At 33.6% G+C, this 14,327-nt stretch overlaps 2 protein-coding genes across 6 annotated transcripts in view; both read left to right on the forward strand.

Annotated features, from left to right (window-relative positions):
- The first annotated feature begins 6,461 nt into the window (after positions 1–6,461).
- LOC128163606 (uncharacterized) lies at positions 6,462–9,415 on the forward strand. Its single transcript, XM_052827235.1, has 2 exons — positions 6,462–6,580; positions 7,328–9,415. The coding sequence occupies exon 2, from the start codon at positions 7,342–7,344 to the stop codon at positions 9,103–9,105; it is 1,764 nt and encodes a 587-aa protein (XP_052683195.1). The 5' UTR covers positions 6,462–6,580; positions 7,328–7,341; the 3' UTR covers positions 9,106–9,415.
- Positions 9,416–11,816: 2,401 nt separating this feature from the next.
- The window catches only part of LOC128162543 (ceramide synthase 6-like), a 37,692-nt gene continuing 35,181 nt past the window's right edge, over positions 11,817–14,327 (forward strand). For all 5 annotated transcript variants that reach the window (XM_052825776.1, XM_052825774.1, XM_052825775.1 and 2 more), the window contains exon 1: positions 11,817–12,026. In XM_052825776.1, the coding sequence (XP_052681736.1) occupies positions 11,848–12,026 (179 nt within the window). In that variant the 5' untranslated portion in view covers positions 11,817–11,847. The remainder of the gene's footprint in view (positions 12,027–14,327) is intronic.

The raw sequence follows: 14,327 nt of genomic DNA on the forward strand, positions 1-14,327 counted from the left end.
CTCTTCAGTTACAAACAAACTATACAAAGCCTCAAAACCAAACATCTGTAAGTCACAATATATATTAATTACATTGCAAAACAACTTGGTTTCAATACTTCATGTGGTGATCACTCCAAGCAGGAAATACTTAAACATCATAAAACGGTTTTGGATATCTTTAATATCCTCAATAAAAAATGAATGTGATTCACCGTATTTATATACAGGATTCCAAAGATTCACAAAAGATTCACAAAAATCGTTACAAACAAATATATATAGCAGGTTCCGGTAAATGTTCTAGCAAATATCTCTCTTTACTCTTTATTAACACTCTCACAGTATTGAAGAAGAAACTTAAAGAGTACTGTACAACAATATACTCCAGAAGTGGGGTGAATCTGATGTTGATATTTTAAAACTTTAAAGAATTATTCGAAATTTTGAAGTCACAAAATCTTACCAAAATCAATAACATCAAAACATACGATTCCTGAACGCTCTAAACAACGAATCCCTGTAACAAATCAAAATCTAGGCTTTTTTATATCATTGACAGTTGTTTTTTCAATAGAAATGTTACTCGTAAATTTTCTTATACCTTGCAATTAGATATCACAAAATTAATTTGCTAAAAACCATTTTGATTGGATTGCACACAAAGTACTCTGAAGTTGATATCAAAAAGGTGCTTGAATTTATGATAGACAACATCTTCGTAGTTTTTTAGACCATATCTTCTAACAATCTATCGGAATTCCCCAGGGCACAAATTGTGCTCCTCTCTTGGCTGAATTATTTTAATATTCATATGAAGCAACTCAAAGCTAATTGTGCAAGAAAAAATAAAACAATTGCTGTGATCTTCAATTGGACATTTAGATACATTGATAATGTTTTGTCCATTAACAAGAGTTACTTCCTTTCTTATGTTAACTCAGTGAGCTTGAAATAAAAGATACCACAGATTCTGAGACATCTGTTATATAGTTGAATGTTATACTAGACCACTGAAGTAAATGGTAACCCAACAATAAAAGTATATAATAAACGAGATGATTTTAATTTTTTCAATCGTCACCTTACGTAAGTAGCAATATACCATCATCACCTGCTTATAGGGCCTTTAATATGTCTCTCAGCTTGTTAGTCCTGCAAGAGCATGCTCTGCATAAAACAATAATTTCATAAACGATACAAGCTACCGAGGCCAAGTTGTTGGAACACGAATATTAAGAACCTCGATTAAAATCATCTTTACGCAAGTTCTGTAGTCGATACAATGACCTCGTAAGAAAGTACAATGTCTCACTGAGACTTGTTAGACCATTATTTATACACCGGACTGACTACGGTTTCTTTTGTTTTTTATGGTCATGACAATAAGCACACGGCGGGTCTTGAATTTCACTATATGGATTTTTGAGATGGCTGCTTCCGAAAACTATCATAGTAACTATTAGCATTTTTCTTCTTCGCATTTTTCTCATTTTTTGCATTTTACCTAATGTCCTCTATAAGAGCGATAACTCTCGCCAAGGTCATTGACTTTTCATTCCTTAAGAAAAGACAGTTTCAGTCACATGTTGGCCAAAGATCGTTTTTGAAAGTGGGGGGGGGGGGGGCAGACTCATCCAAAAAATGACTGGCTGGCGTAGTACATGTATATAACTTCAATTTTACTCCTCCTTTCCTTATTTTCATATCAATTTTTTACATACTCTCAAAAAAGTGGGGGGCCAACACCATGATAATTCAATTTTTTATATGTAAATTTTAAGGCCCCCCCCCCCCCCGATGCTACGTGCCTGTATCTTATAATCTTACCTTATTGTGCATGTATAGGACACCCCAAAACATATTCCAAGTGAAAAAACGGCATTTTTTACCAATATTTTTTGACCCCGCAGGACTAACAGAGAATTTTTGAGACCATTTTACAAAACAACATGACACCCCAAATCAAACTCCAAGAGTTTATGTTGCTTATTTGAAAGATGTAAGAGCAGTTTGAGAAAGTAAAACGTGACAAACGGACGGACGCACGGACGAGCGGATCCCGGGAAGTGAAAATAGATACCCACCCCTCACCCAGGAGACATGATCTGTGTCTCAGTATATGATATTGACAACTAAACAAGAAACAGAAGGCTACTTCTCAACATTACCTGGGCGGTATAAAATCAAACATCGTCTTTATATAGTTTTATAAGAGCATATGTCATCTTTTTTTCTGTCACGCACATTTCCTAATATAGCTCTTTATTTATATTTGACGCGCGTGATGCGACTAACGGCTTAATCTTAATCTTTAAAGTCACTTTAGAATTTTATCAAAAATTGCTACCGTTGAATATTTCTAATTTTAATGAATAAAAGATCGATGTTTCTGACTAGAGCCTCCTAACGCTGCTATATTTAGTTGGCAAATTATGCAATTTCTAAGAATCGAAACAAAACCTTTCAGTGGATAAAAATTTCTTTTATTTATTTTAAAAATGTGTTTTAGAGCGCGGGTTAAAATGATTATTGCATGTATAATCATTTTCTCACAATTTTCTCTCTTAAAATTATCATTCCGAAATTGTTTTCATTATAAACGAAAAAGAGTTATTTTTATAAATCATTAAAAAGGCCGTAGTCTATTCTTTAACGGGCAATACGACTTATTACTATATGTAAAGTCTAAGACACATGTCATCCTTAGTACAGGGATACTTTACTACACAATTTGTCTTCATTAGACCATAATCCGGAAATCAGCGCCTTCATATCCGGGAAATTTCATTCCTTTTATGTGTATATCCTGATTATCTGTTACGTAATACGTTGAATTTGCAATAAACTAAAAAGGACTTATGTTGACATCTTTGTGTGATTAAGAATAACAACATCCGAATTTGATTTTAGTGTTCTTAATATTGAAACATATTAAAACGCTTGAACAAAGAAAACCTTTTAATTATACCACTAATAAAACTCATTTTATTTACACTTTTGAAAATCACAACAGTCATAGATTGGATCCTGTGGTGACGATTTAGTGATGATATGAATAAGAACCGCAAATTCAGTCTGTGTCATCAAACGTTAATCCCCATTGCATTTTAGAAACAATGCCCTTTTTATTCCATATACATGAATTCGGTTATTTTTTTTAAATCAGAGCATATACATTTGGCAATAAAGTCATTGTCCCTGTAACAAAGAACGGTGCGGATTTCTACGTTATCTTCGTTATAATTCCAGGGAGAAGGTTCCCACCAAATGTAGGGTGACGATATGTAGGGTGAATAAAATCCATCAATCAAGAACTTGCATATGATTGTAAAAAAAAATTAAAAATAAAAAATAAAAACTTATGGGCCATCAATCAGACACGGTACAATTACATCTATTGTCCATGTTAACCAAGCAGGCAGTGTATGCTTTTTTTAAACCTACTTAATCTTCAATTTGAGTCTAAAGATACACAATAGGAAATATAAAACGATCGGGATATCCATCACTGTATATATAGATACATTATTACATTATTTTTTGTTTTAAAAGGGATTAATAACACGCACAAATTAAAAAACGTGTGGATCCAATTGCATTTCAGAACAGAAAATGACAGAGAATTTTACATATAAAAAAAGATACCGGTATATGAATCTCATCTATACTACTATATTAAAATAATAGACTCGAATTTTTAAGCTTCAATAAGAGTATTGCCTTTTGTTTTATATATTTTAAACAACATTGGTACTTGAAGTTTACCAATTTGTTTTTATTTTTTCTCAATCAAGCTTAGCTAATTAATAATCAGTGACAATTCCTCAAAAAATTCCGGAAATCATCTGGAGTTTTTGGATTTTACAATCTAGCGCGTGCGCAATACATTCACGCTGACGAGATCTTTAGTTTATGATTCCACAAAATCATATTTGCATTAATAAAATCAGAAATGATAGTACAAATACGTGTAAATTTTCATTGGAAATTTAATTGCTATATATTCTGTTCATATATATTAATTTTATGATTCCTTATGAGAGAAATTATAGAATAACAAATATACATATTTACTTAGTATTTAGCCTACTTTTGTTTTCGTGTATCTCTTAGGAGAGTGAATATATAATGTATAGATTGTTTTATCGTTAAAATGAAAAAAAATATATTTATGTCCTACGGGCCCGGTTTTACGATAGAGTGCGTTCCGTGTATTGTCTCTGTAGCAAAGAAAATACGTGTACGTTGTTGAAAAAGTGTAGAATTTTTACATTATATGGATTAAATTTTTAGATGAAAGGTATTTACAGGCAGTCTCAAAATGGTTTATTATAATTCATTTGACTGTTATTTTCAATGCTTATTCATTAATTTTCTCCAAAATCGTTACGGGGCGATTTTGCAATTTTGTGTTACATTACGGGTATATGTGAGGCATTAATAATAAATGGTTACATTGAAATTAATGTTAAAACGGGCTTGGCCCCTGTGGATGTATCTATTTCGTAAATGTACATGTCCGATATGCAATGTCAACCCGTGCACGCACGGGCCAAAGTCTATTTTTAATTTTAAAAAGGCAGCGATTCTTGAATTTCTGAATTGCTTAATTGTTTGATGCCCTCAACGTTTTCAAAGTTATTCATACACCGAAACATAGATCAGAGAAACCATTAGGCCACCAAAACATCCATATGCATCATCTTAGCTATAGCATTGTATAATAGATATAAACATATAAAATGTTTCCATGCATGTATGTTGAATAGGAATTAATTGTATTCAGAAACCAAAGCGAGTGAAATCCAGTTTGTGAAGAGAAGAAAACTGACGGAGTATGTTTACAAAAGACGTTTGAATATCATTATGATAAAAGTCAGCAATCTTATAACTAACAATATGCTTGCTCTTCTGACCTCAACATTTTCAACGGGAACCTGTTTAAAAAACAAATCAAGCATCATAAATGTCAAAACATGCAGCGATATTTCCCTCCGTCCATTCCGTGCGGCATGTGACCGGTGAATGATAATGACATTGTCACCGAGCGAGCAGCGGGGCGATAAATAAGATTTACTGATGATATGATAATGATAATTTCTTTAACTGCAATTAAAAACACATATATATTGTGCACATTGATGCATATCTCTGTGTTATGTCAACGCCCACTGAAACAATGGCAGTTAAGACATTGAAGATCATTTCAATTCAACGACGGAGTCACAAGCTTGTGTTAATGCAATATTTTAAAATATGAGTTTGTACCCAAATGCCAAGATTTGTAAGGACTGACCGACTATTTTTGCCTATATTTTTGTTTGTACTGTTCACCATTTTAAGTGCTTTAAGATGTATGTATTTTGCAATAAGAAAAATAAAGTTTATAGGGTTTAATTTTAGTTACTAGTATACAGTGCATTTTTTAAAAAGTTATACTTTACACAGGCTGGCAGCTCATCTCTTTCCAAAGTGAAGTAGGAGGATATTTCATCAATTTACACATACACATGTCATTTGGTACATAAGCACAGTAGTACACTGTCAGATTATATTTAGTCATTTACAAAGATACATATCCTTATATTGACTTCTCAAAAGAAATGTTACAAATAACTTGAATCAATGCGAAAGATTATGTTTAAAAGTAATATTGTTTCTTATCGTTCTCATTCAGATACATGCATTTATTGTTTACTATCAGATTATGTTCCGTACAACGTACAGGTCAACTGTTGTACTGACTTAATTTAAAAAAAATATCAAAAACAACTTTAGTGCGAATAATCCCGTGTTAAAGTAATTGTTTTTAGTTTCATTCTTAAAATTATCCTTATGCATTCAATTTTTGGAATGGCCTACACTTTTGGTAATCTGAGTGATAATATTCCTCTCTCTTTCTGTCTGTCTACTGAATTGTGAATGTATTCAATCCTTTATGAACTCTTTGTTGTTTAATAAATATTAAATGTGTCGTAAACATCGTTATTTTTTTTTGTGGAAAGGGGGGGGGGGGTCCAGACAAGAAATTATACATTAATTTCAATTTGATGATTCAAAGAGACAAGATTTATCCTCAAGTAAACATCCTTCTGACCTAGCGGATGAATACATTAAAACTGAACCTCTCACAAAAGCAACGCTTATCACAAAACTGCAATTGAAATATTCCTGGGAACTGTTAAAGAATTCAAAGCTATTGTCCTTTCTGATATATTTCATAGTCATGTTGTATATTTTATTTGAAAAAAATGAAATATATCAGAAAGGACACTATCTATCAAAACAGTAAATCAATGGATTAGATATGCAGATTAGCATGTCTAAAACAAAATTACATCGTGTAAGAGTGCTACATCAGACATCTTGACAGCCTGTCACCTTGACACAAAAGCTGATCTGTCGGTCTCTCCAGCTCATTAGCATTCTAATTAACGATGCAGCAATATGAATAGGCATTATGCAAACTTAAAACAAAACATAACAAACGTATATAAAGAAGCCTTCGAGAAAATAAATGTCATAAATTTCTAAGTCGTGCAGATTTGCAATGAGAGACTGAGAATAAGATTACAGACCGATTTATATCTTCAAACAGGTAAGCATTATCTGTTATATGTAAACCTGTTTTGATATCAAAAAAGAAAATAGTTACAATTTTTTAGAGTTAAAATGATTTCTTCTTTCTGTATTTTAAATAACTATATCTCCAAAATGTCTTCATTGTGGTTCTGTTTTAAATTGCAAATGTAAAGTTGTTTTTCGAGCTTGCTAAACTTTAAAATTTTAAATTGATGAAAAAGAAGTCACAATATGTTAAATATGGCAATCTCTATGGTAATAAATAGATCTCAAATTGTTATACCAATCGTAATGAAATCTTTTTTTAACAAAGCTCTCAAAATGCTATAATGTACATATTACAATGTAGTATTGTAGATCTGGCTTAAGAGACGAATAGTTTGTTACGTAATGCTCAAATCTGTTTAAATGACACTTGGAATTATCGTATCATTTGTTTAAAAGAGACTTGAATACTTTTCTGATTGTTTTCTGAAAGTAATAATTTACTATAAACAATGCAGTTGTTAAATCTATGTTTTGAATCAACTGGATGAGTGTAAATGCAAATTATTTATACCATAAGTCCGAAAACTAAATACTTATTCCAAACCGTTTGAAGGTTTTTTTCGAAGCACGTATTTTTTTTCAAAGTGCATTGCAACAGATGTTCTTAACATTTAATGGTATAATAAGCAGAGACACTTTATATCAACTCTTAACCATTTTAGTCATACATGTACATAAAACATATAATCCTATATCTTTTTTATTTTCGTTATAGGCAAATAAGGAAGGATGTTGACAGGAAATAAGCTCATACTTCTTTGGACCATACAGCAACTCTGTGCGATAGAACTTGTACAAGCCGTGTACCAACAAGTGCATTTAAATCCTTGGAGTGCACCCATCCCACCCTTTCCTCGAATACACAACAACGTTCTACCTCGACCGAATCCATCGCTTCCTCAATTCCAGGATAAAGCAGAAGCTTCAGACAATTCATTGCCTTTCGAAGTGGATAACTTTGAGAAAGACCTCGAAGATGACAACGACAAACTCTCTGCCAAGGAAGAAGAGGAAGATTACGACGTGGATGGTGATCCGTATCAGGAAGATTTAGCTTCAGATTTAGATTTCCAATTTCCAAAACCTTCCAGAAAAGACGGTCTCTTCCACCCTCTAAAAGGGCTGCAAGCTTTACGTGAGTTCAAGAAAGCGAGATACCAGGATTCAATGTCACACCCACGACGGGAAAATCGCCCAGACATTTATATGGACAGAAGATTCAAGACACGATCCGAAGAAGTCGACGATATGCCTAGACCTCACAACATGTTCGAGAATTCAGCTGGATATGGAAAAGAAACTCTCGGTGATAGATACGCAGGTCCACCTTTCGATCGTCCCAGTGCCTTTCCACATCTCGCTTCAAGAAATTCCTTTAAACCAGTCAGACAACTCCCTTTCCTACCGATGAATCTCCCTCGATATCGTCCTCCAGTAACGTCGCCTCCTTTGCCGTTCCCATCAAACTTACCTATGCACCAAATGGAAAACACGGTTTTCCAGGGATATTCGCCGAACGCGCATCTAAGGCGTACACCGTTACCTCTAAACTATTCTCCACTGCGGCCTTTCATACCACTGTCTTTTGTTTTTAACGCTCTATTGTCACTATTGCAAAGCGGGAGAATACCGGCTGTCTTCCCAGTACGCCCAATGCCACCCGCACAGAGAATGGAAATGTTACCTTTCCTTCCGAGACCATTACCTCTATATTCACCATCACATCAGTTTATGCGACTACCTGCTCCGACTCCAAATAAATATATTCCTCGAACTGATAATAGATTTATTCCATTGAATCTTCCAGAATTACGTGTTCTGTTTGGGTCTCACTTGGGTACAGCTGTTGGTCCGAATCGACCAGGGTTCCAGGGCTTTAATCGCAATTTCCAAAAAATGCAAATGGGTCGTTCATATGGACAATTCCCACAGCCAATGAGAAAAGAATCTACTTTTTACGGAAGGAAAGTTTTCCCAGCGAATCGTCCAATGCCATTCTTTCCTTTGCCAAATCGTAACATTGCGCCACAGCCTCTTCACAATTTCCAAAGACAATTTCATGGTCAAGTCCCTCAAAATCCATTATATTTCAGACCTCGACAACCATTCCTCCCTCCCGCTGGAGTGCTCCGTCCTGCACTCAGGAACATGCCTCCTCCTCAGCCAATGCGACCGCCATATTTTAGAGCACCATTCTTGACCCCTAGGTCTCGACTATCGTTAAATCTTCAACAAGTATCAAAAAATCAAATTACTCTCCCACCTCGTATAGTAATGCAATCTAGGACACAGATGCCAGGGCCTGGTGTGAACACACTATTTCCACGTATTTCGTCGCCTTATAACCCCGCTCCTTGGCTTCCAAACAGAAGTCGTCCTCCGCCAAAAAATATTCCATATCCTTATAGACCGAACAACGCTTTTAGAAACCAGCCTAGCATCCCCGTACGATCTTTCAACCCCCTCCTCCCGCCCCAACATGTGCACCTGTAATGAAGGTGATGTAAGGCGCATCCCCAGAGGAGTGTATGAACATCATTGTCCATACCCTCACTCTGTATACAGTTTGTCTCACAGTAGATAGTGAAATCCACACCTCTGTCATTTGTAAATTGTTCTTGACGATTAATTGTTTCTGTTTATGAATTATGATGCATATTTTATTATTCTACTTCAAGTATTGAACGTCAGAATATAGCTGTGCATTTTATAAATACAAGTTATATCGGCATATATGATAGATTATGTTTGTGTTTTAGACTTTGTATCTTTAGTTCCATGTAGTTGATAGAACTTTATAATAAATTTCAGTCAAGTTTGCTTTTTTTATTTACAGCGATTGTCTTTATACGTACTTAAATATTGTATAATTATGCATGACGTTATAAATTCATACCCGCAGCAAATGCATGGAACTTGATTGGTTAAAGAAAATATATTCACCAAAGCATAAACTTAGAGCATAACCGTAAAGCATATGCTAGCATAACCAGTCTGTTATGGAATCCCGTTCTCAAATTGCTTATAAGTGAAATCACCTTTTTAGCTTTTGAATTAGTGATATCACTTATTCGAATATGTGGTATTATGACAATTATCTATCAAAGTTTAATTTATTCCTCATAGAACAAATTTAACAAGACCTTGGACTTTCGGTAGGAGGTAACTATCTATTTCGTTCACAAAACAAGTTGAAAATGACGCTGGTTTTCAATGAATCATACACAGATTGTGGAGTTTAAGATTCAAATAGCTATGGCTGAGTGGCCGCCAATGAAATAGACAGGCCTACGTCACATTGCTGCTTGACACAACTATCCAAAGTCCAAGCTCTTGTTAAAATGGTTCTAATTAAATCTTCAATTATTACCAACGTAAAACTTTAAACATTACAGCATGCGGATTGGTACATTTTAGGTCACCTGAGTCAGTTGACATTCGTCTTCGTCCGTCGTCGTGCATTGGGTGTCGTTCATTAGCAATTTTACATTTTTAACTTCTTCTTGAAAACTTTAAGGCCAATTTTTACAATTTTTGATTTACAGGATCTCTAGGATAAGAAGAATATAAACAGTAAAATGTTTGACCTATCACTTCCAGGGCGTCATGGGTGGGGGCCATATGGGCAATAAAGGCCAATTTTTTCAAAAATCTTCTTCTCTATACTCCTTCACATGTCGAACAGAAAACTAAATGCTTGGCTATGATTTCCATGAAGCCTAAAATGACTAATCTTATTTTAAAAGATTGACCAGTAAAGGCATGCACTTTTAATTAAAAGTTTACAATGTTTGGTCCATGGAGCTAGGGTATAGATAACCCAAGATTTAACTGACTCTACCAACCCCATGCCTTATGAATAAAACTTTTTCAAACATCAAATAATAAATGGTAAGGGTTACAGTCAGAGGAGTTTCGGACTAGGGTTTAGACTCCAATTTGAAACTTTAAAAAAATGCAAAAATGAGGCCCTCTGACAATTTAAGGGCTATGGTACTCATGACCAGATGGCCGTCAATGCTTGTAGTCCTCTTGTTTGATAAAAAATCCTGCTTCAGAAGGTAAAACTGAATGGAGTGAGCTAGCATTTAAAGATGATAATAATGAATGGAATAAATTCCATAAAATAAGCTCCAAAAAGTGACATCTGTTACATGTCTGGTTAAAAGGATGCTTTTTTATATTACAAAATATAACTAATTCTTCTCGTACCCCCTTCTCTCTCTCTCTCTCTCTCTCTCTCTCTCTCTCTCTCTCTCTCTCTCTCTCTCTCTCTCTCTCTCTCTCTCTCTCTCTCTCTGCATTTTCTATTTAACCCACTGTATCTCCGGATTCGCCCCCCCCCTCGATCTGCCACTGCGATAAATCAAATACAAAATCAGATAAGACATGGCTACACTATATAGTCCTTTACCAATTTTCAATCTTAAGTTTAAAATTGTTATCTAATTTTTCATGAAATATTTTATCTTAAATTTGGATTAAGAATTAGTAAAGGACAATATAATATCAGGGATATCGGTCAGAATCAGTGTGCATCATTTGGTTACATTTTACTAAAAGGGGTAGGGGGTATTGAAATGTAAAATTAGAAGCTACATTGAATATTGCAGCTGTGTCCTTAAAAATTACTGAATTTTATTTTATCAGTTTCAATTAAATTGATTTTATCTTGGTAGAATGATAAAATCCCGTCAACGACAACAAAAAATTTAATAATGCAGTTTGGTATGATTTCTGCTGTGTATTTTTTCAAAAGTGTGAAGTTACTAAATCATAGATGGCATCAAAAAAAAAAAAAATCTATGCATTCTGATTGAGACTTGAACATTTATATAGAGTTCTCTTGACTTTTTTCTTTAATTTTTACATTCCATGTATAAATTTTATTATATTTAGTTTGAATTGTTAGGGCCCCCACCCTCCCTACCTGAAATTATGATATTTGCGCGGTAATATTCTCTCGATATACATATATATATCTTTTTCTTATTTCATTATTTAGAATAAGTTTATGAGTTTTTTTTTTTAATTCATTTATTTAAAAACAAATCTACATAAGTGTAGAATTTATAGATACATAAATAACTTCATTGATTAAAAAAAATAATTTGATTAACTTCAAAAGTATCTTTATTAATTAACATAGCGTCATGGGGACCGGTTTGTATTTTTCCGGATCTATCTACGGCGTCGTTGTTGGTTTTAGAGGTAAAATTTAAATCGACAGAAAATATGGCGTTGAGGAGTGTGTACGAGACTTTTTGGAGTGAATGGTTTTGGTTGCCGGCAAATGTGACTTGGAAAGACTTAGAAAACAAAGATGATGGTTTATATTATCCACAGACAAGAGATCTATATATTCCATTAGTCCTTGCATTTATAATATTTGCTATCCGTAAATGTTTCGAAAGGTGAGTCAAAGCATGTGATTCGGAGGGTGTGTCCCGAGGGAACTCGAACGGAATGTATCGTACGATATTTTTTTAAACAGAAGCCAAATAGTTGTTCTTCGTGTTTTAATTGCACTAAGCAGATTTCAGATGTCTGAAAGATTTGAGAAACTCTTCATAAAAAGCAAAAAATCATGTCCTGCTTTACAAGTAACGCAATACTTGATTTATGAGCTTCAAACATGGATCCGGCCAGCCCGAATGAACTCGGTATTTTCTCAAATTGTATCATGCGATATGATCGGATGCATTTGAATACCACGAATCGTACCTTTGATATTTAACAGTATAATTATAAAAAAAATAATTTTCACCCTACACTATTTGCTAGCTTTGTAACGTTACAGTTCAAGAGGTTTATGGTATTTAGTAGCCAAGTAGGCTTGGGTTATTTCAGGGCTGAATCTTTCAGAAATATGTCAGAAGCTTAATAATCCATGCATGCATTCCAATTATTGTAAATCCGTAAAATACTTATAAAAATTAGGAACTTTCAGCATACATTTTTTTTCTGTAAACCCTGACTGACCCCCCAGCACTCTAAAATTTCTTGTGGGTCAATTTTATAAACTTAAATTTTACAGAAAAGTTTGCTTGCTAAAAGGTGTTTTATTTAATGTAAATGATAATGTTTGTAACACAGTAATACTTCTGTTTTTTTTTTTTTTTTTTTTACATTTATTACACTGTAAATTTATAATTAATGTGGGATGTCATATTATATCAAATTGAATATTATAACCCTATTGGTGGTTATATGTGCCCCTAACTTTAAAAAAAAACCAACTTACTAAACTAGCATTTAAACTGAAATATTGTTTTAAAATATTTATAGTGATAGATTTTTTTGGTTAGACAATTGAAGAGATAAAAGGATAGCATTGATAAACAACAATGCTCATCATTGCTGATTGTTAAAATCCCTATTGATAAAAACAATGAGGTGATTATTGTGTGCACACAATGCCTGAAGGGACAAGTCCGTAGTCTCCATGATACAAGCATTAACTTGGACTTTTAATTGTTTATAACTAATATCCCAAGTTCCAAGCAATGACCAACCGAGTTCATATCCTGGTTAACTTTTTAACATTGCTACCCACTACTTATATTTATGTTTGAAAGAAGCAAACCTTACAGAATTATTAAAATTGCCATGTTTTAATTTTTACAATAACCCTAGCGTTAAACGATAAGTGCGTGCCGTAATCATTGTGTAATTCGTGATGCCATGAAAAAGTTCACACAGAATTGAATGTTTTTGCTATTCAGTATGTTCATTAAGGAAACATATTTGCAAACATAAATATTTGTTTATTACTAATATCCAAAGTTGTAAGCAATGACCAAGGAAAACTTTTTGTTCTCTTTCTCTTTAATTTTGAGCTTAAGAATCATCATACTTTGATCACATTTAACTTGGACTAGAGCGATCTTTGAAATAATGCTTGATTGGCCTCTCCCAATCATCTGTCAAATTTAGACCCCTGTATGCAATTTCTTAGATTGGCACATATATGTATTTTTAATTATTGTTTTACAATATTTGAGTTAACAGTACAAAACCATTTTTTAAGATTGTTAAAAGTGTTCAATATCTTTGCCAATTAATTGTATTTGAAACATTTTAAAAATGAGTAAATGTAAGAAGGTAATAAAACACTTCTATAATTTTTTTTAATAATAGCTGCGTGTATTTAGATTTTTTTTCTTTCCTTGATTAAGAAGTTGATATCAGCTTCATAACTATTTTTTTTAAAAATCTCTCGTGTAGATTTTTTTTATTTACAAGTATAAAAAAGTCAAATTCTATTAAGAATTATGTCATCTGAGAGGCATGAAGCTTTTTTCATGTAAAGTGGCCACTAGCTAGTTACTAATAATACAGTCCCTAGGGTCTCACTTGGACATCACATGTTTATACTTGATGTGACTGTATTCTTTTTTATTACTGTCATGAAGATTTCAAGGGTTTTAATATCAATGTTAAGATACATACTGGATTATTTTATGGCTGTCATGAAGAAGATTTTGGGGCTCTTAATATTATGTCAAGGGGGATTAAAGTATAGAACAATGTTTAACATCAGTAGTAGCTAGGGCATCAGTCGACTCCTTCTCTCCGCTGTCAGTCTGAAGTGGAGAGTCCACTATGTGTCCTACTACAGAGCTCTAAGCATTGCTCTATAGATAGATACTGCATCTCAATATATTTAAAGCCATGATAATGCTGTCACAGCTATAAATATCAACATAGGAGAC

The sequence above is a fragment of the Crassostrea angulata genome, chromosome 9 (genome assembly GCF_025612915.1).
Source record: "Crassostrea angulata isolate pt1a10 chromosome 9, ASM2561291v2, whole genome shotgun sequence".
NCBI lineage: Eukaryota > Metazoa > Mollusca > Bivalvia > Ostreida > Ostreidae > Magallana > Magallana angulata.

Coding starts and splice junctions, on each gene's coding strand:
- LOC128163606 (XM_052827235.1), top strand. CDS start 7,342: ATGTTGACAGGAAATAAGCTCATACTTCTTTGGACCATACAGCAACTC.